This window comes from Aquarana catesbeiana, linkage group LG02 (assembly GCF_042186555.1).
Source record: "Aquarana catesbeiana isolate 2022-GZ linkage group LG02, ASM4218655v1, whole genome shotgun sequence".
NCBI classification, from domain to species: domain Eukaryota; kingdom Metazoa; phylum Chordata; class Amphibia; order Anura; family Ranidae; genus Aquarana; species Aquarana catesbeiana.
The window spans coordinates 6,601,247-6,625,139 of NC_133325.1; the positions used below are offsets into that span (position 1 = coordinate 6,601,247).

A 23,893-nucleotide genomic window follows, 5' to 3' on the forward strand; every position below is an offset into this window, starting at 1 on the left:
GGGGCGCTCGCTCGTCCCCACCCCCTTTACTGACCGGCCAGGCTGCGTGCTCGGATCGGGGTCTGGTATGGATTTTAGGGGGGACCCCACGCCGTTTTTTTGGCGTAGGGGGTTCCCTTAATAATCCATACCAGACCTAAGGGCCTGGTATGCCCCGCGACGGGGCTCGCAAGGTGTCAATCTCGCCGATAAAAGCGGCAAGATTGACATCCTTTTCTAGTCCCGTCGCACCTGAGTCACGTTCAAAATGTCCGTGTGTGGGCAAGTCCGTTCATTCTGAAAGTCCGCCGAAAGTCCGTCGGAAAGACGGGCGGACTTAGCCCGCCGGAAAGTCCGGGCGTGTGTGGGCAAGTCCGTCCGTTTTAAAGTCCGGCGCACCTGGCGGACAAAGTCCGTCGGAAAGTGTGCCGGACCAAGTAGGATAGAAAGTCCGACCGTGTGTACGCGGCATAAGTGTCATCACAAAGAGTAATATCAGAGAAGACATATAATGATTTACAACATATGAATCCAATGTCAAAAAGGCTTAAAAACGTACATCAAAAAAGCATTATTACACCCATGCTACATACGATCACACAAAAGTCCGACGGATTTGTACGTGATGACGTACACCAGACTAATATAAGGAAGTTGATAGCCAGTAGCCAATAGCTGCCCTAGCGTGGGTTTTTGTCCGTCGGACTAGCATACAGACGAGCAGATTTCGGGGTCCGTCGTAGTTACGACGTAAAGATTTGAAACATGTTTCAAATCTAAAGTCCGTCAGATTTGCGACTGGAAAAGTCCGCTGAAAGTCCGGGGAAGCCCACACACGATCGGATTGTCAGCCAGCTTTAGTCCGTCGGCGTCCGTCTGACTTTTGTAGACGAAAAGTCCGACCGTGTGTACGCGGCATTAAAGTGTCTGAATAGCCAAAGTTTGGTCCAAACTTTTGCTCGGACCAAAGCTTAAACTCATCCCTAATGGCAAGCAAACATATCTCATCATAAGATGTGTTCACAATGACATACTTTTTATTGGGAGGTTTTGCCCAGTTGGGTGTTTTCATCACTTTCTGACTGTTCAAGTATATCTAAAGCCAGAAGTTTTCTTTTTTAAAATTTAGGTAAAGTCAGAAATAAATAAAAACCTCTGGATTTTTTGCTCTGTGTTTACCATTGGAGAGGTTCTTCACTTCATTACAACAGAAGGTTAAGAGAAACCCCCCTCCCTTAAGCAGATGTTGTCAGCGTTGGAAAATTTTCCTCCACTTCCTTACCACATAGCCCTGTATATTCTGCTTTCTGAGGAGGACATCTAAAAGTTTTTTTTTTCTCAGCTGTATCACTCCCGGAGGGAGGAAGTTCCACATTTTCACTGCTCTAACTGTAAATAATCATTTTTGCATTTCCAAAGTTAAGCCTTCTTTCTTCTAACCTCTCCAGAGTGAATAACTGTAATCAATGTCATTGATTCTCATAGTTGAGGTTCTCCATCCTCCATAGCTGAGTTCCCTATCTCCTATAGTTGAGCTCCTCCATCCTCTATAGCCGAGTGCCTCTATCCCCCACAGCTGAGCTCTTTCATCCCCCACAGCATATCTCCTCCATCCCCATAGCTGAGCTCCTCCACCCCCATAGCTGAGCTCCTCCATCTTCCATAGTTAAGCTCCTCCATCCTCCATAGCTGAGGTTATCAATCCCCATAGCTAAGCTCCTCCACCCCCCCAGGGTGACATCCTTCATCCCTCATGGCTGAGCTCCTCCATCCCATAGCTGAACTCCTCCACCCCCCATAGCTGAACTCTTCCATTCCGCATAGCTAAACAAATCCATCCCCCTAGCTGAGCCCCTCTATCTACCATAGCTGAGCTCCTCCATAGCCAAACTCCTTTCTCCATAACTGAGCTCCTCCATCCCCCATATCTGAACTCCTCCATCCCCCATAGTTGAGCTCCCCATCCCCCATAGCTGAACTCCTCCATTCCCTATAGCTTAGCCCCTCCATCTCCCATAGCTGAGCCCCTTCATCTCCCATTGCTGAGCTCCTCCATAGCCAAACTCCTCCTTTCCCCATATCTGAACTCCTCCATCCCCCATAGTTGAGCTCCCCATCCCCCATAGCTGAACTCCTCCATTCCCTATAGCTTAGCCCCTCCATCTCCCATAGCTGAGCCCCTTCATCTCCCATTGCTGAGCTCCTCCATAGCCAAACTCCTCCTTTCCCCATAACTCAGCTCCTCCACCCCCCCCCCCTTTTTTTTTTTTTCTCAAACAAAAAGGTTTTTATTTCAGCAAAAATTATTACATACAGTTCCGGAACACACATGTCACTATACAAAATAGCAGTACAATCAGACATGAAGACAGTAAATATTGCATCATCTCTCCCCCATACGTTTCCAATAAGCATATTATAATGTTTAATCCCTCCCATTAATCCTCTAACTGCGCATCTATATCTTCAGTAAATCACAATACAATCGCTTATTCTTAATTGTTTGCTACAGTACAATTATCAGACTCTCTAAAATAAACGGTCAATCACTAGATCTACTGGCGCAAGTCCAGGGACCTCCTCCTCCACCCCCCTTAGTTGAGCTCCTCCATCCCACATAGCTGAACTCCTCCATCCCCCATAGCTCAGCTCCTCCATCCCCCATAGCTCAGCTCCTCCACCCCACATAATTATTTTGGTTGCCTATTTCTGAACTCTTTGCAATTCAACATCTTTCCTGAGGATTGGTGGCCACAACTGAACTGCATTTTCCAGAGGATGGTGAACCGATGTTTTCTAAAGGGTAGAATGATTTATTTATCACTGAGGTGTATGCCATTTTTACTGCATAAGACTTGTCCATTAGACTTGCTTGTTGCAGCTTGGCATTGCATACTATTGCTAAGTCTGTGATCTACAAGCCCCCTCAACCTTTTTCCAGCACTAATTTTCCCAGGGCAGCCTCTCCTGAAGACAATATTCACCAGGACAAAAAGAAACATTGAATCTCCCCAGTGGGGACAAAGGCAGCAACAGGAACTCAAGAGGTTATAATCCTTTCCTACTTCGTCCGAAACTAAAAGATCATTATTTTCTAAACATTGGCTTTATTTTTTAGTTTTTATTTCCCTTGTGGAACAATCTCCGGGCTCCATTACGGATCTGGCTTGTTCTTACTCCATACACCAATGGGTTTATCATTGGAGGTGTTAGGAGGTAGATGAGTGAAAGGATGGAATGGATAGAGGGTGGGATGTGTTTCCCAATCCTGTATGCCAGAAGAGTGAAGCCACCTGGGATATAGAAGAATGACATGACACACACATGAGAGGAACATGTGGACAATGCCTTAGACCGGGCCTCTTTGGAGGACAGTTTTAGCACAGCTTTGATGATGAAGATATAGGATAACATTATAGTGGAAATATCAAACACAAGCGTCAAAATCAATTGTATGAGGCCAAATAAGCTGTTGATATTGATGTTGCCAATTGAGGCCTTCGCTATGGACATGTGATCGCAGTAAGATGTGCTAATCACTTCATGTCTATGGTAGGTAAACCGGACCACAAGGAAGACACAAATGCCGATTATGAGTGCCCCTCGTAAAGCCAGAGTGAAGCAAATCCGGGTGATCACAGGTGCAGTAAGAATGGAAGAGTATCTTAATGGTTGGCATATTGCTACATAGCGATCAAACGCCATCGCCACCAGGACTCCGGACTCCATAAAGGCGAGGAAATGGACAAAAAACATCTGGATGACACATCTACTAAAAAGCACAATCCGAGAGCTCAGCCAAAGGATGGTCAACGTCTGTGGTGCTATAGAAAGGGAGAGCATGAGGTCTGTGATGGCCAACAATGACAGGAAGATGTACATGGGAGCATGGAGACCACGATCAGATAGAATGATGAAAACAACAAGAGGGTTTCCTATCATTGAGCAAATGAACATGATGAAGAACGGTACCCCAATGATGGAATGGAACTTCTCCAGTCCAGGAACTCCAAGAAGGGTGAACCTCACCAATCTCAATTCTGTAATGTTTACTGACATTTTTTAGGCTTTACAAGTCTTTACATAAAAAAAATATCATTAATAATAATATAATATCAATACATTGTATTATAGAATCTCTCACTGGTCTGCAAAAAGAAGCCAAAGGTTTTGGAGAATGTTCTCAGTACTTGGGTTTGACATCTGCAATACTGTGGGGGGGGGATATAAACACAAATGAAATTGTATCTCTAACTTTTTCACCTTTTCCAGTAGTTTGAATGCTCGTTTCTGGGTTCAGCGGACTTCATTTCATCATGAAGAACTAAATTAGCCATTGACAACATTTTGCCTAAGAGGAAATGCGCTTTTTTGCTCTCCGAGCTGCATGGACAAATTTTTCTCAAAAAACGAAATGTAAAATTCAAATTTGTTTTATTTCTTTATTTAACCATTTTACAGCGGCAGCAGTTTGGGGGTTACACACTCCCAGAAAAAGGCAAATGGGGTCAGCACCGCTCCAAAGGCTTTCCTTCGAGATCTTCAGCTGCCAAAAAATCCTGTTTGCCTGCCTGGGTCCGCAAACCCCTTATGCAAGTAGAAAAGAAAAAGATAGCGGCACTTCCAGAGAATAAAAACAGCTCCTTTTATTGTGCAAAAATGGGAATGAAAGACATGCCACACACACTCAACCCACGGAGGGTCAGCAGACGCGTTTCACATTCCTGTGCTTAATCCTTGCTCCTTGCGCTATCAGCTCTAAAGTTATAAAAAGCCATCAGCTATATAGTAGTATCTGTAGCTGTTGAGCTTCTTTTTCTAGAGTAAAGTTTCTCTTTAAGGGCATATTTTTTATTCCAGTAAAACCATCAACACAATTTTTTTTTACCTTCGATGAGACCAACGACTTGATTCACTTTATAAGTAGTGCTATGAAAATACAAATAATATGAATATTTCCCTATGCATTTAGCATAGATTAGATATTCAGTGTAGAATCTATATTCAGTCAGTACAGGCAGTGTATTTGAAATATATATATATATATATATATATATATATATATATACCATCTGAAAGAGAGAGGGATCACAAGGTGTGAAGAGGTATTTGGAAGAAGTGGAGATTTATATAAAGGAGAACTGCACTGAATTTTTGTTAAAGCGCATTGGCACATGGGTGTACATACACTGCCTGCATGCCACTAACTAAGCTGCCTAATCTTATTTCATTATTACACTATACGGCCGCCATGTAAGCGGCAGCCTTATATAGTTTGATGCCTAGACTTAGTCCACCTAAGCCATGATTGGCCTTTTGCCAATTATGACTCTCTTAGCAGAGGGGGCTGGGATTGACCAAAGCATGCAGGTCAGGTGCATGCTTTGGCCAATCATCATACAGCAATGCACTGCGAACTCGCAGTGCATTATGGGGCGTTCCACGGTGCTCAAATTTCCTGCGAACGCCCCATAACGTTCGGTTCATCTTAGAACAAACAAACACTAGATGTTCGAGTTGAACTTGCGTTCGACTGGAACCGCGGGCTCATCCCTACTGCTCACATGGAGGACTTCTCTGGGAGACCACCTTCACCAGATGTGGGGCTCCGGGGTCCCTTCTCCACCTTCACCTCACAGCAAGCTATGAGGCCGAAACTTCCTCTGGGTGTGGTGTTTTATATGGACTTATTGTGAGATCATTTTATAGAAATATTTATTTTTATTTGTATTTTCACAGCACTACTTATAAAGTGAATAACTGATACTTTATATGTTTGTTTGTATATTTGTAATATATGGTGGCATCAGTGAAATTTATTTATATTGACATGCATGTTTTTTAGCACTTGATTTGTGATTTAAATAATTATCACTTTAATAGTTTTATAGCGTTTTTTTCTTATGGAATTAAAGGCATATTTTTCCTTCCAGTGACACCAACAACAAAGAAACATTTTTTCCTTCCAATGACACCACCAACGAATGTATCATTTTTACTTTCAGTGACACCACCAACACAGGGCCATTTTATCTTCATAGCAATACTGGAGCATTCATCCTTCACCATTGTTAGCCCCATATTTTACTATGGGACACAACATGTATTACTATAAAACATGGCAACACGCGGCAAAAAATGGCAGAATCACATCCAAGTCAGCATGTTAGGGTGCATTGATAGCCCAATCAACTGGGTAGGAGCTTCGGGTTCTGGTTGGCCATGAATTTGACTCAAACTGAGCTTGTTCACAGTTCAGTGAATGGGCAAACTACACGGCCAGATTTGGATAGTTCCAGAACATCTGTCTGCTGCAGTCAGGTGTCATTCATTTAGCAACAATATCATTAATGCCACAACTTGTTTCGCAATATAAACCTATTTATTCAGTGACATCACCCAGATTCCATGATGCTGTGTAGACATCCCAGCAGTGGTAATGAACTGTCGTTTGTGATGAGAGTAGCGGTGGGAGAAGATCACCATGGCCCAAGTTGTCCTCACAGTGGATCATTGGGACATCATTTATCATAATTGACCCTGGATCAACATCACTGGATTGATGTTGAATTTAATTTTTTGGCCTAAAAGCAAAACGCTATGTGTGGGGGAAAACTAACACTGTACATCACCCTGAACACACCATCCCCACCGTGAAACATGGTGGTGGCAGCATCATGTGGTGGGGATGGTTTTCTTCAGCAGGGACAGGGAAGCTGGTCAGAGTTGATGGGAAGATGGATGGAGACAAATACAGGACAATCTTAGAAGAAAACCTGTTAGAGTCTACAAAAGACTTGAGACTGGGGCGGAGGTTCACCTTCCAGCAGGACAACGACCCGAAACATCCAGCCAGAGCTACAATGGAATGGTTTAGATCAAAGCATATTCATGTGTTAGAATGGTCCAGTCACAGTCCAGACCTAAATCCCATTGAGAATCTGTGGCAAGACTTGAAAATTGCTGTTCTCAGACGCTCTCCATCCAATCTGAGAGAGCTTGAGATATTTTACAAAGAAGAATGGGCAGAAATGTCCTCTCTAGATGTGCAAAGCTGGTAGAGACATCCCCAAAAAGACTTGCAGCTGTAATTGCAGAGAAAGGGGGTTCTACAAGGTATTACAAATGCCCCCCCCCCCACACTTTTCACATATTTATTTGTATCATTTATCATGTTCCTTCCACTTCACAATTATGTGCCACTTTGTGTTGGTCTATCACAAAAAATCCCAATAAAATACATTTACCTTTTTGGTTGCAACATGACAAAGTGTGGAGAATGTCAAGGGGTATAAATACTTTTTCAAGGCTCTGTATTTTAGAAATCTATACCGCATTTTGGTGACTAGATGGAACTGATGATAAAAGGAATTGATCTATTAGAAAGAAAGATTGGGACATTTCACTAAATTTGCATGAATATTTTATAAATACCCCTTATATTTTTTTTGTCCACTGGCTATTCTTTTTTATTTGTAAAAAAATGTAAAACGTTCAGGATAATGAGGGGGCAATTTCCAGCACAGAACCAGGATAGGTGAACGGAACTTCTGTAATATTCAGGTGACATTAAAAGTCTATTGTATCCTTAAAAACTACCAAATGCAACTTCATTTTTTCTTCTCATTAACTCCAATAAATTACACCAAAATGCAAAATTTTGCCCAAATCTCCAGATTTTCACTGAGATTACAGGAAAATGAAGACTCTCAGTTTGGCTCCTCCTACTTCTATCTGTTGTGTGTTATAAGATCTGAAAAGCTCTAGTGGAATCTCTTTGGTACCATACAGACAATGATGGGATGGTAGGCGCACAGAGATGAAAGTAGAGGTGACCAAACCAACTCACAAATGAGAAGATTCGGGCAATGAGTTCTGATTTGTCCGACTTATAGAGAAACATCCGATTCCTAAATCCCAAATTCCTTCCAATATTCTGTATGACCAGAATCTGTCATATGGAGTGATCCCGGTAGTACATTTGTGGAAAACATGGTCAGTGCAAGTTCATGTGTTCTGCATGATAGGAAGGATTTTGCATGTGATGACATGCAGCAGCTGCACAGGAATACATGAATCTAAACAATGCACTGTGCCGAGAGAGACTGAAGTCAGATTAGATTTCCTGTCTGTAGTCAGTAATTGGAAGAGAGGAAGGATTGTAGAATACAAATAGGAAGTGAAGCAATGTGTACCTACCTCGAGTATTGTGTACCCACACCCAGCAGTGTATCTACCCCAAGAATCATTCCTACACTTCCCCAGCAATAGGGATGAGCTTCGTGTTCGAGTCGAACCCATGTTCGACTCGAACATCGTCTGTTCGCCCGTTCGCCGAATTGCGAATGATATGGGCCGTTCGCGCTAAATTCGTGTGGCGCGTCACGGCCCATAATTCACTGCGGTATCGCAGTGCATTGCTGGCTGATGATTGGCCAAGCATGCACTATGACCCGCATGCTTGGCCAATCACAGCGCCGTCAGTAGAGAGAGCTGTAATTGGCCAAAGCCAGGGTGGCTTTGGCCAATTATGGCTCAGGGGATTTAGTACACACCCCACACTATATAAGGCCGCCTGCACGGCGGCCCTGTGTAGTGTGTGTTCCGGTGTGCTGAGAGATAGAGAGAGAGAGAGAGACAGTGTCATTTGATTTGAGTTAGCTAGATTAGGCAGAACAGTCAGTCAGTTAGCTGCACTTACAGTGTATTGTGTATATATATGCATCCCAGGTGTTGCATATATATATATATATACACTGTATTCAGTTTAGCTAGATCCGTTCCTGTTATCTTCTATCTAGACTATTTACATTTAATGCAGTGCGTCCTGCTCACAGTGTTCAGCTAGATCCGTTCCTGTTATCTTCTAGACTATTTACATTTAGTGCAGTGCGTCCTGCTCACAGTGTTCAGCTAGATCCGTTCCTGTTATTTACATTTAGTGCAGTGCATCCTGCTCACAGTGTTCAGCTAGATCCGTTCCTGCTATTTACATTTAGTGCAGTGCGTCCTGCTCACAGTGTTCAGCTAGATCCGTTCCTGCTATTTACATTTAGTGCAGTGCGTCCTGCTCACAGTGTTCAGCTAGATCCGTTCCTGCTATTTACATTTAGTGCAGTGCGTCCTGCTCACAGTGTTCAGCTAGATCCGTTCCTGTTATTTACATTTAGTGCAGTGCGTCCTGCTCACAGTGTTCAGCTAGATCCGTTCCTGTTATTTACATTTAGTGCAGTGCGTCCTGCTCACAGTGTTCAGCTAGATCCGTTCCTGTTATCTTCTAGACTATTTACATTTAGTGCAGTGCGTCCTGCTCACAGTGTTCAGCTAGATCCGTTCCTGTTATCTTCTAGACTATTTACATTTAGTGCAGTGCGTCCTGCTCACAGTGTTCAGCTAGATCCGTTCCTGTTATCTTCCTACTGACAGGCAGGCTTGTCTGGTTACAGTATATAAAGCTACCTGAAGAAAATTACATGTGTTCTATTTGATCCTATTAGTACCACGGTCAGGCAGCTAGACTATTTACATTTAGTACAGTGCGTCCTGCTCACAGTGTTCAGCTAGATCCGTTCCTGTTATCTTCCTACTGACAGGCAGGCTTGTCTGGTTACAGTATTTACAGCTACCTGAAGAAAATTACAGGTGTTCTATCCCAGCTTAGTGCAGCTACAGGCCATTAGTATGTCTGGAAGGCCAAGAAGGAGAGGCAGACAGTCACAAGCCAATAAGAGAGGGCAAGCAGGCTCTGTGTCTAGTGCTGGTTGTGGAGACGGTGCATCCTCATCAGCACGTGGCCATGGGACACGCTTGGCCTTTTTTTCGGCAGCTGGCCGTGTTGAGCCGCAACATGCGGAAGACTTGGTCGAGTGGATGACCAAGCCGTCCTCATCCTCCTCATCCTCTCTCACCCATGCCCAGGGTGCTTTGTCTGGCAAAGCAGCGGCCTCTTCCCTCAGCTCAATGTCATCAGTGACTCCTTCCCTAGCTCCACCATGTCCTCATGAGGATTCCCTCGAACTGTTTGACCACAGTGTTGGGTACATGCTCCAGGAGGATGCCCAGCGTTTGGAAGGCTCTGATGACGATACTGAGCTCGATGAAGGCAGTAACATGAGCACGGACAGAGGGGGTGCCCAAGAAGGACAGCAATCTGGCAGTCATGCTCCCCCTGCTGCAGCATACTGCCAGGTTTGCTCCAGTGATGAGGAGGGAGGGGATGATGAGGTCACTGACTCAACGTGGGTGCCTGATAGGAGAGAGGAGGAGGAGGAGGAGGAGGAGGAGGAGGCGGCGGCACATCACCAACGAGGCAGGATGCCCTCCAGGGGCCAGCCTAAGGGCAGCACATTGACTGCATCACACCCCAAAGCTCCACATGTGCAGGGCGCTGCAGTCTTCCACATGTGCAGGGCGCTGCAGTCTCTGCGCGTTATTCAAAAAGTTCTTTGGTGTGGGCCTTTTTTGAGACGAGTGCATCAGATCGCACCGCTGCTATTTGCAACATATGTCTCAAGCGTATCTCGCGTGGCCAAAACATCTCCCGCTTGGGTACCACATGCTTGACCAGACATATGTTGACCTGCCATGCAGTTCGTTGGCAAGCGTATCTAAAAGACCCACACCAAAGAACAAAGAGGATCTCTCCTTGCTCCTCATCAGCTGAGATTTCCAACCCCACTAGACCTTCAGTCCTCTCTGAGACCTGCAGTGAGAGGAATGAAGGTGTAGAATTAGGTGTGTCACAGCCAAGTACTTGTGGGCAATCTGCTTTTGGTACACTGACGTCAGATTGTACCAGGCAAATTTCCCTGCCCCAGCTGCTGCACCGCCGAAAGAAGTTTGCTCCCAGCCATCCACATACCCAGCGGTTGAATGCTAGCTTGGCAAAATTGCTAGCACTTCAACTGCTGCCTTTTCAGTTGGTAGACTCTGCCCCCTTCCGTGAGTTTGTTGAATGTGCGGTTCCTCAGTGGCAGGTACCCAAACGCCACTTTTTCTCACGGAAGGCGATTCCGGCTCTCTACCGGCATGTGGAAGGCAATGTCCATGCCTCGCTGGACAGGGCGGTCAGCGGTAAGGTGCATATTACCGCTGACTCATGGTCCAGCAGGCATGGACAGGGACGTTACCTAAGTTTCACGGCGCATTGGGTGACTCTGCTGGCAGCTGGGAAGGATGCAGGACAAGGTGCAGTAGTGTTGGAGGTTGTTCCGCCACCACGCCTCCAAAATGCTGATTGTGACACACCTCTCTCCTCCACCCCCTCCTCTTCTTCTTCCTCCATGGCCTCTTCCTCGGAACCAGCGGTGCTCCGTAGGCGTTCAAGGGGCTACGCAAGTACGCAGGCCAAAAGATGCCATGCGGTGCTTGAGCTGGTGTGCTTGGGGGACAGGAGCCACACTGGGGCAGAGGTTCTGTCAGCTCTGCAGGGGCAGGTTCAGAGGTGGTTGACGCCACGCCAACTTAAGGCAGGAATGGTGGTTTGCGACAATGGCACCAACCTCCTCTCTGCCCTCCGACAGGGACAAATGACCCATGTGCCCTGTTTGGCTCACGTCCTTAACTTGGTGGTGCAGCGGTTCTTGGGCAGGTACCCGGGCTTACAGGATGTCCTGAGGCAGGCCAGGAAAGTCTGTGTGCATTTCCGCCGGTCATATAATGCCAGTGCTCGGCTGACGGACCTCCAAAAGGAGTTTAACCTGCCCAAGAACCGCCTAATCTGTGACATGCCCACCAGGTGGAACTCAACGTTGGCCATGCTGCAGCGGCTGCACACGCAGCAGAGGGCCATCAATGAGTACCTGTGCGACTATGGCACCAGGACAGGGTCAGGGGAGCTTGGTTTTTTTTCCCCACGCCAGTGGGCCATGATCAGGGATGCATGCACTGTCCTGTCACCATTCGAGGAGGCCACGAGGATGGTGAGCACTGACAGTGCATGCATCAGTGACACTGTCCCCCTTGTCCACCTGTTGGAGCACACGCTGCGTGGAATAATGGACAGGGCACTTGAGGCAGAACAGAGGCAGGAAGAGGAGGACTTCCTTAGCTCTCAAGGCCCCCTTTATCCAGACAGTGTTCCTGCGTGCCCGCCGATCACACAGGAAGAGGACGAGGAGGAGGAGGAGGAGGAGGAAGATTGTGTCAGTATGGAGGTGGAGCCTGGCACTCAGCATCAGCAGCAGTCTTTAAGGGATCAGTCCCAAGGAACACATGGACTTGTACGTGGCTGGGAGGAGGTGGCTGCGGACGTTGTTGTCCTTAGTGACCCAGAGGACTCCGGACCAAATGCCTCAGCAAACCTACGCTGCATGGCCTCCCTGATCCTGCAAAGCCTGCGTAAGGATCCTCGTATTCGTGGTATCAAGGAGAAGGACCAATACTGGCTGGCAACCCTCCTTGATCCACGTTACAAGGGTAAGGTTGCGGACCTTATCTTGCCATCGCAGAGGGAGCAGAGGATGAAACATCTTCGGGAGGCCTTGCAGAAAGGTCTGTGCAACGCGTTCCCAGAGACTGGGAGGTTACAAACTCCTGTTTCTGGACAACGTGTTGCTGAGGCTTCGGTCAGTCAAAGAAGGAGCGGTGGAGAAGGTGGCCGTCTGACCGATGCGTTCAGACAATTTTTTGGTCCGCAGCCCCAAGGTATGATCGGTTCCAGCAACCATCGCCAGCGTCTGTTTTACATGGTGCAGGAATACCTAGGGGCAAGATCAGACTTGGACACCTTTCCCACTGAAAATCCTCTGGGTTACTGGGTCTTGAGGATGGATCACTGGCCAGAGCTTGCACAGTATGCAATTGAGCTACTGGCCTGTCCTGCATCCAGCGTTCTTTCGGAACGCACATTCAGTGCTGCTGGAGGCGTGGTAACCGATCACAGGGTGCGTCTGTCCACCGACTCGGTCGATCGGCTGACCTTCATAAAAATGAATGAGTCTTGGATCACCACCAGCTACCAAGCACCTGATGCTGATGTAACCGAATAATTTTTTTTGAAATCTCAGATCCCTTCAAAGACTGCCTATGCTGATGCTGAGTGACTATCCCTGAGTAATTATCCTCTTCCTCCTCAATCATCACGCTGATAGCTTGTAAGAACATTTTTGGTTCTGGGCGCTACCACCAGTGCCTAAGGCCCAATTTTTCAGCCCCTGTTTAACAGGGGCGTGTAATTACAATTTTTGATGCAATACTTTGCAGCAGGGCTCATTTTTGCGTTCCAACTAGAGTATCTGTGAGGGGTTGCAGTGTTGTGGCACCAGCACCAGTGCCTTAGGCCCAATATTTCAGCCCCTGTTCAACAGGGGCATATAATTACAATTCTTGATCTAATATTTCACAGCAGGGCCCTGTGAGGGCTTACAATGTTGTGACCACAACAACACCTAAGGCCCAAATTTCTGCTGAGTATATAGGGCAGGCCCCTACTTTCAAACATCTAACTTACAAACGACTCCTACTTGCAAACGGAAGGAGACAACAGGAAGTGAGATGAAATCTACCCCTAGGAAGGGAAATTCTCTCCTGTAAGAGTTAATATGGGAAAAACATTTCTCCTTTCCACTGATGCTTTATCACCAATCCTTGTTCCACAAAAAAAAACAAATTTTCAAAAAACATTTGTCATTGGGACAAAAAGTGAGGTGAAATCTTCTGAAGAGGAGCACAGACAGCAAAACAAATGTCACAGGGGTGATAACCCTTCCCTATGTTTTCCAAAAAGCTTAAAAAAGATTTTTTGGCTGGAGCTAAACACGTTAAAAATGTACCCGTTAAAAATTACAAACAGATTCTACTTAACAACAAACCTACAGTCCCTGTCTTGTTTGCACCGCCTGTATACTGCTGTTCAGAGTATATTGGGCCTGGGGGCCCCCACACCTTTCCTTATTTTAATTTGGGTGCGGGGTTCCCCTTAATATCCATACAAGACCCAAAGGGCCTGGTAATGGACTGGGGGGTACCCATGCCATTTGTCTCACTGATTTTCATCCATATTGCCATGACCTGACATGACATTAAACCCGCAAGCAGTTTTAAATGAGATTTTTTCCTTTAAAAATGACATTTGGTGCAGGGACTGTTCTAAACATGGGAAACACGCGTCACTTTACAGGCATACTATAGACACCCCCCAGGTACGATATTTAAAGGAATATTTCACTTTTTTTTTTTACTTTAAGCATCATTAAAATCACTGCTCCCGAAAAAACGGCCGTTTTTAAAAGTTTTTTTTGCATTGATACATGTCCCCTGGGGTAGGACCCGGGTCCCCAAACCCTTTTTAGGACAATACCATGCAAATTAGCCTTTAAAATGAGCACTTTTGATTTCGAACGTTCGAGTCCCATAGACATCAATGGGGTTCTAACGTTCGTGCGAACTTTCGGTCCGTTCGCGGGTTCTGGTGCGAACTGAACCGGGGGGTGTTCGGCTCATCCCTACCCAGCAATGTGTACATATCCAGGAATGTGTCCCTACCTCCAGTAATGTATACCTACATCATGCAATGTTTATTTACCCCAAACAGTCTGTAATTACCTCCCAGCAATGTGTACCTACCTTGCAGCAAGACAGGCAGCTAACAGAACCTCCAGTTTGTGTTATTGGGAAGAAGGCTGAGGTCAGATTATTATCTTTATACAGCAATAATGGAGATTGCAGATCACAGTCACCTCACCAGTGTACAGCTCACACAGCACTCAGTGTTGTCCTACCAGCTTCTATTAATACAGATCAATGTGACTTGACTCCCTCCAGGTTTCTGTACAGAGAGACTATGAGAGGTCAACGCTCCACCTGGAATCCTCCCTAGATGGAGCCATGTACAGAAAAAGCCATGGAGCCAGCACTGAGACTAAGAGAGGACAACACTCCACCCGGAATCCTCCCTAGATGGAGCCATGTACAGAAGACCCCATGGAGCCAGCACTGAGACTAAGAGAGGACAACACTCCACCCGGAATCCTCCCTATATGGAGCCATGTACAGAAAACCCCATGGAGCCAGCACTGAGACTAAGAGAGGACAACACTCCACCTGGAATCCTCCCTAGATGGAGCCATGTACAGAAAACCCCACAGAGCACAGCACTGAGACTAAGAGAGGACAACACTCCACCTGGAATCCTCCCTAGATGGAGCCATGTACAGAAATACCCCACAGAGCACAGCACTGAGACTAAGAGAGGGCAACACTCCACCTGGAATCCTCCTTAGATGGAGCCATGTACAGAAAACCCCACAGAGCCAACACTGAGACTAAGAGAGGACAACACTCCACCTGGAATCCTCCCTAGATGGAGCCATGTACTGAAAACCCCACAGAGCCAACACTGAGACTAATGGCCTGTACACATGATCGGAAAATCGGCCAGCAAAAGACCGATGAGAGCATTTGGTCGGAAAATGAGACCGTGTGTATGCTCCATCGGTCTTTTGCTTGCGGATTTCCAGCCAGCAAAAGATTGAGAGCAGGTTCTCAATTTTTCGGTCGGAAAAAGTTCCTAGCCAAAAATGCCATCGTCTGTACAAATTCCGACGCGCAAAATTCCTACGCATGCTCTGAAACAATTTGACGCATGCTCAGAAGCATTGAACTTCATTTTCTTGGCTTGTCGTAGTGTTGTACGTCACCGCGTTCTTGTTGGTCCAAAGTTCAAAGATCTTTTGTGTGACCGTGTGTGTGCAAGGCAAGCTTGAGCGGAATTCCGTTGGAAAAACCATCCATGGCATAAGAAAGGATGACACTCCACCTGGAATCCTCCCTAGATGGAGCCATGTTCTGAAAACCCCACAGAGCCAGCACTGAGACTAATGCCGTGTACACACGGGCAGACTTTTCGACCAGACTGGTCCGACAGAACGAATCCGTCGGACAAACCGACTGTGTGTGGGCTTCATCGGACTTCTGACGGACCTTTTCGTTCGAAAATCAGACGTACTTTAGATTTGAAACATGTTTCAAATCTTTCCTGACAGATTTGAGTCAGGTAGAAAAATCTGCTTGTCTGAATGCCGGTCCGACGGACGAAAACAGACACTAGGGCAGCTGTTGGCTACTGGCTATCAACTTCCTTATTTTAGTCCGGTCATACATCATCACGTACGAATCCATCAGACTTTGGTGTGATCGTGTGTAGCCAAGTCCGTTTGTCGAAAGTCTGTCGAAAGTCAGTCAAAAGTCCTCCGAAAGTCCGTCGGAAAGACCGTCAGACCTTTGATGTCGAAATGTCCGCCCGTGTGTACACGGCATAAGAAAGGACAACACTCCACCTGGAATCTTCCCTAGATGGAGCCATGTACAGAAAACCCCACAGAGCCAGCACTGAGACTAAGAGAGGACAACACTCCACCTGGAATCCTCCCTATATGGAGCCATGTTCTGAAAACCCCGCAGAGCCAGCACTGAGACTAAGAGAGGACAACACTCCACCTGGAATCATCCCTAGATGGAGCCATGTACAGAAAACCCCACAGAGCCAACACTGAGACTAAGAGAGGACAACACTCCACCTGGAATCCTCCCTATATGGAGCCATGTTCTGAAAACCCCACAGAGCCAGCACTGAGACTAAGAGAGGACAACACTCCACCTGGAATCCTCCTTAGATAGAGATATGTACAGAAAAACCCACAGAGCCAGAACTGAGACTTACTGTATGTAACATTGGACACGTTTACTGAATTTCAGAACTTTATTTACCCACAAGATGGCGCTGCCAATTGATCTTGCCTAACTCTGACTGGATTAGTCAGGAGCAGTCTGGGAGAAGTAGTCTTGAAGCAGAATCCTAACTATGGCATCCATGGGCTACAATTACAAGGCCCATACACACCTGGCGCCAGGAGGGAACATATAAAAATATAAGCAGTAGTTGGGGGAAGCATGCCAACTGGGTAGGAGTGAGCAAGACTTGCAGTGTCAAGTTATGCTGTGCAAAGCCATGCTGTGTTAAGATGTGCTGTGCCAAGCTGTGTGGCACCAGAGAGACAGAGGACTGCTCTGCTGAACACTAAAACTAGGAGGCTGATTTAAATGCAGGAATCTGCTATCTAGAATTGCTGTCCAGGTCACCATTGCATCTGCTACTGTATGCTATGCCACTGCTTAAGGGGCCTCCCACCTAGAGAGATGGGCTCAGGCGTGTTCAGGATCCTAGTCCCAGCCCACCTGCCCAATCCTGCCAGGAAGCAGACACTGCACACCGCTAATCAAAGGTCAATGTTTTAAAGGGCTCCAATGTTGCCAGCAGAAGCTCACCATAAAGACTGTCCTGGAAATATTTCCAAGATGAAGTGATGTACAGAAATCCCCACAGAGACAACACTGAGACTAAGAAAGGATGACACTCCACCTGGACCGCACCAAACACCACTTTCCATTGATTAAGGTGCATCCACGTGAAAATTTCCCCATCTCTATTACATTTCGGTAATAAGCCCCCCCCATCATGCCTGGGAGGCCAACAAGGGAAGGTAGACTTTCCCATGGCACTGTGAGGGGGCCAGCAGTGTAGGTGTTCACAGGCAAAGGTAGACTGGCTTACTAAACCATACTCATCCTCATACTCCTCATCCTCCGTCACCCAAGCAGAGACTAGTACACAGTCCACTGCAGTGGCCAGAGTGGCTAAACCTGCCTCCTTGTCCACAGCTATTCCTGCCATAGCCCCAGCATCAGGCATGGAGGAGTCAGCTGGGTTATTTGAACACAGCATCACCCACATGCTTCTTGATGATGCACATCCCTTACTTGATTCAGATCTTCGTTCTAAGGTTGAGGAAGGAACATGAGCCTACAGAGAGGTACACAACAAATTGGCAGTCGTGCTCCCCCAGCCGCAGCATAGGGATGAGCCGAACACCCCCCGGTTCGCAGCAGAACATGCAAACAGGCAAAAAATTTGTGCGAACACCGTTAAAGTCTATGGGACACGAACGTGAAAAATCAAAAGTGCTAATTTTAATGGCTTATATGCAAGTTATTGTCATAAAAAGTGTTTGGGACCTGGGTCCTGCCCCAGGGGACATGGATCAATGCAAAAAAAAGTTTTAAAAACAGACGGTTTTTCGGGAGCAGTGATTTTAATAATGCTGAAAGTGAAACAATAAAAGTGAAATATTCCTTTAAATTTCGTACCTGGGGGGTGTCTATAATATGCCTGTAAAGTAGCGCATTTTTCCCGTGTTTAGAACAGTCCCTGCACAAAATTACGTTTCTAAAGGAAAAAAAGTCATTTAAACTACTCACAGCTATTAATGAATTGTCGGGTCCTGGCAATACAGATAAAAGTCATTGAAAAAAATGGCATTGAAAAAATGCCAGTCCATTACCAGGCCCTTTGGGTCTGGTATAAATATTAAGGGGAACCCCGAACCAAAATGTAAATGTAAAAAAAAAATTGCGTGGGGGTCCCCCCAAATTCCATACCAGGCCCTTCAGGTCTGGTAGGGATTTTAAGGGGGACCCCACGCCAAAATAAAAAAAATGGCACGGGGTCCCCCCAAAAATCCTTACCAGGCCCTTATCCGAGCACGCAACCTGGCAGGCCGCAGGAAAAGAGGGGGACGAGAGAGCGCCCCCTCTCCTGAACCGTACCAGGCCACATGCCCTCAACATGGGGAGGGTGCTTTGGGGTATCCCCCCAAAGCACCTTGTCCCCATGTTGATGGAGACAAGGGCCTCATCCCCACAACCCTTGCCCGGTGGTTGTGGGGGTCTGCGGGCAGGGGGCTTATCAGAATCTGGAAGCCCCCTTTAACAAGGGGACCCCCAGATCCCACCCCCCCTGTTTGAAATGGTAACGGGTACATTGTACCCAAACCATTTCACAAAAAAAGTGTCAAAATGTTAAAAAAAAACAAGACACACCTTTTGACAAGTCCTTTATTAAAAAAAAAAAAAATAAAAATGTCTCAAAAAGTCCATTCATCTTCTTCTCTCGCTCCGCCGACAGACCAAAAAATAAATAATAAAGATCTGCCTCCATGGGAGGCACCCACCTCATGACGCTTTAGAGCGGATGACAGTTCTTTTATAAGTGAGGGCGGGGCCACGCGGTGACGTACCCGGGTGACCCCGCCCCCCTCTGATGCCCGGGGACTTCTTAATGGCTTCCCCATGGCATCAGAGGGGGACAGGGCCAAAAAATTTGGCGCAGGGTTCCCCTTAATATCCATACTGGACCTGAAGGGCCTGGTATGGAATTTGGGTGAACCCCCACGCAATTTTTTTTTACATTTTGGTTCGGGGTTCCCCTAATATTCATACCAGACCCAGAGGGCCTGGTAATGGACTAGGGGGGATCTCATACCGTTTTTTTCAATGACTTTTATCTGTATTGCCGGGACCCGACAATTCATTAATAGCCGCAAGTAGTTTTAAATGACTTTTTTTCCTTTAGAAATGTCATTTTGTGCAGAGACTGTTCTAAACACGGGAAACATGCGCCTCTTTACAGGCATACTATAGACACCCCCCAGGTACGATATTTAAAGGAATATTTCACTTTTATTGTTTCACTTAAGCATTATTAAAATCACTGCTCCTGAAAAAACGTCAGTTTTTAAAACTTTTTTTGCATTGATCCATGTCCCCTGGGGCAGGACCCAGGTCCCCAAACACTTTTTATGACAATAACTTGCATATAAGCCTATGATTTCTCCCATAGCCTTTTAAAGGGTGTTCCGTGGCTTTCGAATTTGCCGCGAGCACCCCAAATTGTTCGCTATTCGCTAAGTTGAACTTACGTTCGACTCGAACATCGGGCTCATCCCTACAGCAGCGTATTGCCAAGTTGTCTCCAGTGGTAATGAGGATGGAGGAGATGATGATGATGAGGTCACTGACATGACTTGGGTGCCGGATAGAGCAGAGGAGAAAAGTGAGGGTGAGGCACAACCCCAACGAGGCAGCCATCATGGAAGAGTAGAGAGCAGCCACTCTATTCCATCACATTGTGGGCTGTTCCCCCCTCTGATCCCTTTTAACATATATACACAAACTTACAGTATACTTATGGTAAATGTATTACTTTATTATCATAAGTAATGAGAACATTATGTTGAATCAATACACACACGGAAAAGCATCATCAGAAAAAGACCAAGTGGTGCATGAAGTCCTTTTTTGTGTCTTTTTTTTTATATACTTGTCTGAGTAGATGTGAACCATTTTTTAACCATTATGCAGTATACAGTAGATCTACTCAGACAAAAAAACTAAAAAAAGAAAACAAACAAAGACAAAACATAAAGGAAATAATTAATTAAATTAATAAATAAAAAAGGGTCAGATACGAATGGACCAATCTTCTATTTTTTTTTTTTTTTGATTTGGCAATAAAATTGTCATTAAAGGCCCACAACTAAAATACAAAAATTGCCCGGGGCCAATAGGGGACCTCATGAGAGGTTCTGTAACTTCACCTCTACTTGTTGCAGAGCACCGATCATACAGCAGTGTCTGTACATGGCACTTTCCTCAGCATGTTCCTATGAGTCCCCATAGATCAGTGACATCATGTGATGATCCCCACACACACAGACCCCCTAACCTGAGTACAGAATGGAGACAGTCAAGAGAAGACAGCGCTTAGAGTCCAGTGTACAGCCACAGAACAGGGAACATCCCCTCTGGGTAAGACGTGCATGGCAAGCCCCGCCCCTACATTGCATCCCGCCCACCAGGATCACAGCACTGGCTCTGCAGCTCTGATCTTCCATTGTGTTGTGTCTCTGGCTTGGACAATCAGGAGATGATCCTGTGTGTGGATGCAGAATGATCTTCTCTTCTGAGTGCAAATCAGCTGCATAATGGATCACAAGACATTGCACACACTACTGAGAAAGGGGCTATGGAGGGGGCAGAATTAACATAGGAGCTCCAGATCCTGGCTGCCTAAGCCTCGGGAAGAGCAACCTGGGGCCATAGTTGTGAGTAGCAGACATATCGAACACCCCCCTCCTCTCCCCCCCCTCTCTCTTTCTCAAACCCCTCTCTCACCCCACCCTCACCGGCTCTCTCTCTTGCATCCCTCTCTCGACAACTCTTTCTCTCTCCCTCTCCCCCTCTCTCTCTCTCTCTCTCTCACATTCCCCCCTCTCCCTATTTTTCTCTCATCCCCCTTTCACTCTCCCTCTCTAACCCCCTCTCTGACATCATCTTTCTCTCACCCTCCTCTCTCTCATTTGCCCCCTCGCTTTGTCACCCCCTCTCTTGACCCCTTTTTATCTCTTCCCTCTCTCTCTCTCGCTCCCCCTCTCTCTTGTCCATCTCTCTATCTTCCTCCATCTCTCTACTATGTTCTTATCTCCCCCATCTCTCCTCCCCCCTCTTCACTTCTGTCTCTATGCCTTCACCCCATCTTCACCTCTTAGTTTCTAATAGAAGTTTCTGTCTTAATTCAGGTTCTCAGTAAAAAAATATGTTCTGTCATCAGACATTCCATGTTTTCTCAGTGTAAAAAACAGGGCTGGAAATGCCGTCAGGAAGGAGCTGAGTGGCAGCCGAATGGCCGAGCAAGGCAATCAAAGTGACTGCAAAGGCAGATTTGTTTTTCCTTTAAAATAAAAAAAAACATGTTATACTTACCTCCTCTGTGCAGTTGGTTTTGCACAGAGCAACCCGGATCCTCCTCTTCTCGGGTACCTCACTGGTGCTCCTGATTTCTCCCTCCTGCCATGTGCCCCCATAGCAAGCTACTTGCCATGGGGGCACCCAAGCAGGCTCGCTCCTAAGCCACTGCTCTGTGTGACATATTTACATATAGATGTGGATTGCCACTCCCCACTCTTTCCTCATTGGCTCACTGGCTGTGATTGACAGTAGTGGGAGCCAATGGTTCCCGCTGCTGTGTCAGACCATGAGGAGAGAGAAATCTGGGAGAGGCGAGGTTCTCGTTCACATCGCTGGATTGAGATGGGGCTCAGGTAAGTATTGGAGATGCTGCTGCACACAGATGTTTTACAGTCATGCATAGAATGCACGAAGGTAAAAAAACCTTGAGCCTTTACAACCATTTCAACTGTTCAGTCATTGGGCATCTTTACTGTGTAGGTGCTGCCTACGCTGCAGTGTCCATCTTTATACCTGGAAATGAAGTGCACATTGCAGAGGTGTAACTAGAACCTTCAGGGCCCAGGTGCATGAAATCATAAGGGGCCCTCTAGCTCCCAGCCAGGGCCCTTCCCACTGATCCCAGGCCCTTTACTCCCTTCATGGTACCCTTTATTATGTTCACACAGCTGGCCAACTTCCCCTTCCTCTTGGGGTCACTACATGGTGGGAAATGCCAAGGCTGGGTCTCAGGTGTGGCCTTTGCGACCCTAATAGTTCTGCCACTAGTGTCAGTAGTTTTTATTTTTGTTATTAGATTTTTTTACCATTTATTTAATTTTTTTTACAATTACATTTTTTCATTATTTTTAAAAATATTTTAGGAGATATCAGGGGTCTAAACAGACCTCCAATGTTTCACCTTTAAGACAGAGAAAGGAGATTGAGGACACAGCCCTCAATCTCCATCTCTGCAGCCTCAGCAGCACAGAATGAACAGGAATAACTCTGTACAGAATCATAGTAAAAAAGAAAAAAACTGATTCAGTGATTGCTGATCCATGGATCTCTGATTCTATTCCATAAGACAAAGAAGGAGCCAGTAAATGACACATTTTAGTAGTTTGGTGGGAGAGGAGAGGGGGGACCTGGCAGCGCTGCAGGGGGGCTGAGAGAGAGCACAGGGAGCCCAGGGGCAGCAGGACAGGGAAAGGGAGGCAGCGTGTAGAGGAACCGATGCCATCTATTTCCCTCCTGTAGCTGCTTCATGCCTTGAAGTGGACATTCAGTGGCTGCATGGAGGGATCAGTTCCACTACATGCCGCTGACCCTCCTATCCAGGGGTACAGGAGGCTGCATGGGCCCTCTGGAGCATGGTGCTGGGTCACAATTGCGATCCCTGTACGTACGTCCCTGGCCCATCAGCTTCTACAGAAGCCGGGAACTTACATACAAGGCTATGCTGCAGTAGATATTGAAATGCCCACTCTATGCAGCTAAACTACAATAACCAGATGATCAGGCTCACAGAGGTTCCCAGAGGCATGGTTGGGAAGCCATCAGACATCTGACAGGTTCTTAGATGGCTGCCACATTTGAACCTGTTGGGTGTTTGGTGGCTTCTCAACAATGGCAAGGGGAATCTCCAGGAGCCTAAGATACAAAAAGAATTGTGCATTGGCCCATTCCTGAACATAAGGGCCCAACAGCTTCCACAGTTTGCTTATGGGCCCTCTGTGCAGCTGAGATGCAATATGTGGAGGATGGCTGCCACAAATGCATGTGTAGCACTGGTAGATTTACAATCTACCGCAGATTAGGTAAATTTAGTAAATTGGGTGTTGGGAAGGTTAAAAGTTTGCCTCTGTTCCAGCTTGGCTGACGTTGTATGTGCTTCTGTGCTGATCGGTGGGTGTTGCTGTTACCATTAGTCAGTGTTGGAAGGGCAACGTGTCGAAGTGTATAGATGCTCCTCTGTCCCGAAGGCACGCTCGGTGGAGGTGGTCCTCCGAGTTGCATTCTGGGCGAGGGTATTTATGGGACAGACGCCATGTTCTAGGGTCATTTTACAGCCACCTGGTGGCCCTCCTGGCCGACAGGTATGCGTTAAGGAGTTACCTTGTGGTCCTCTGATCGGGAGGCCCATGATGCTATGGCGCAGGGGTGGGTCCAGAGGCTTGTCTGGGGCCTACCACCGCGGCCGAGGAATGGTGCTCAGCTGTCGGTCCTGTGTGACGAAGCTGGACAGCCGAGGAGATCCCAGGGGAGGACCCGTCTTGGAGAGATCACGCAGCGTGCTGGTCTATAGAGGGGTCTGGTTACTCGGTTGCAGGACGTATCCAAAAGAAGTAAT

At 46.6% G+C, this 23,893-nt stretch overlaps 1 protein-coding gene across 2 annotated transcripts in view; it reads right to left on the minus strand.

The window, feature by feature from the left end:
• Nucleotides 1-23,893, minus strand: part of LOC141126579 (uncharacterized) — a 927,381-nt gene that overhangs the window by 143,224 nt on the left and 760,264 nt on the right. The window contains exon 9 of one of the 2 annotated variants that reach the window (XM_073612498.1): nt 14,658-14,672. The exons of the other annotated variant lie outside the window; for it this stretch is intronic. Within the exon in view, the coding sequence (XP_073468599.1) occupies nt 14,658-14,672 (15 nt within the window). The remainder of the gene's footprint in view (nt 1-14,657; nt 14,673-23,893) is intronic. 2 annotated transcript variants of the gene reach the window in all.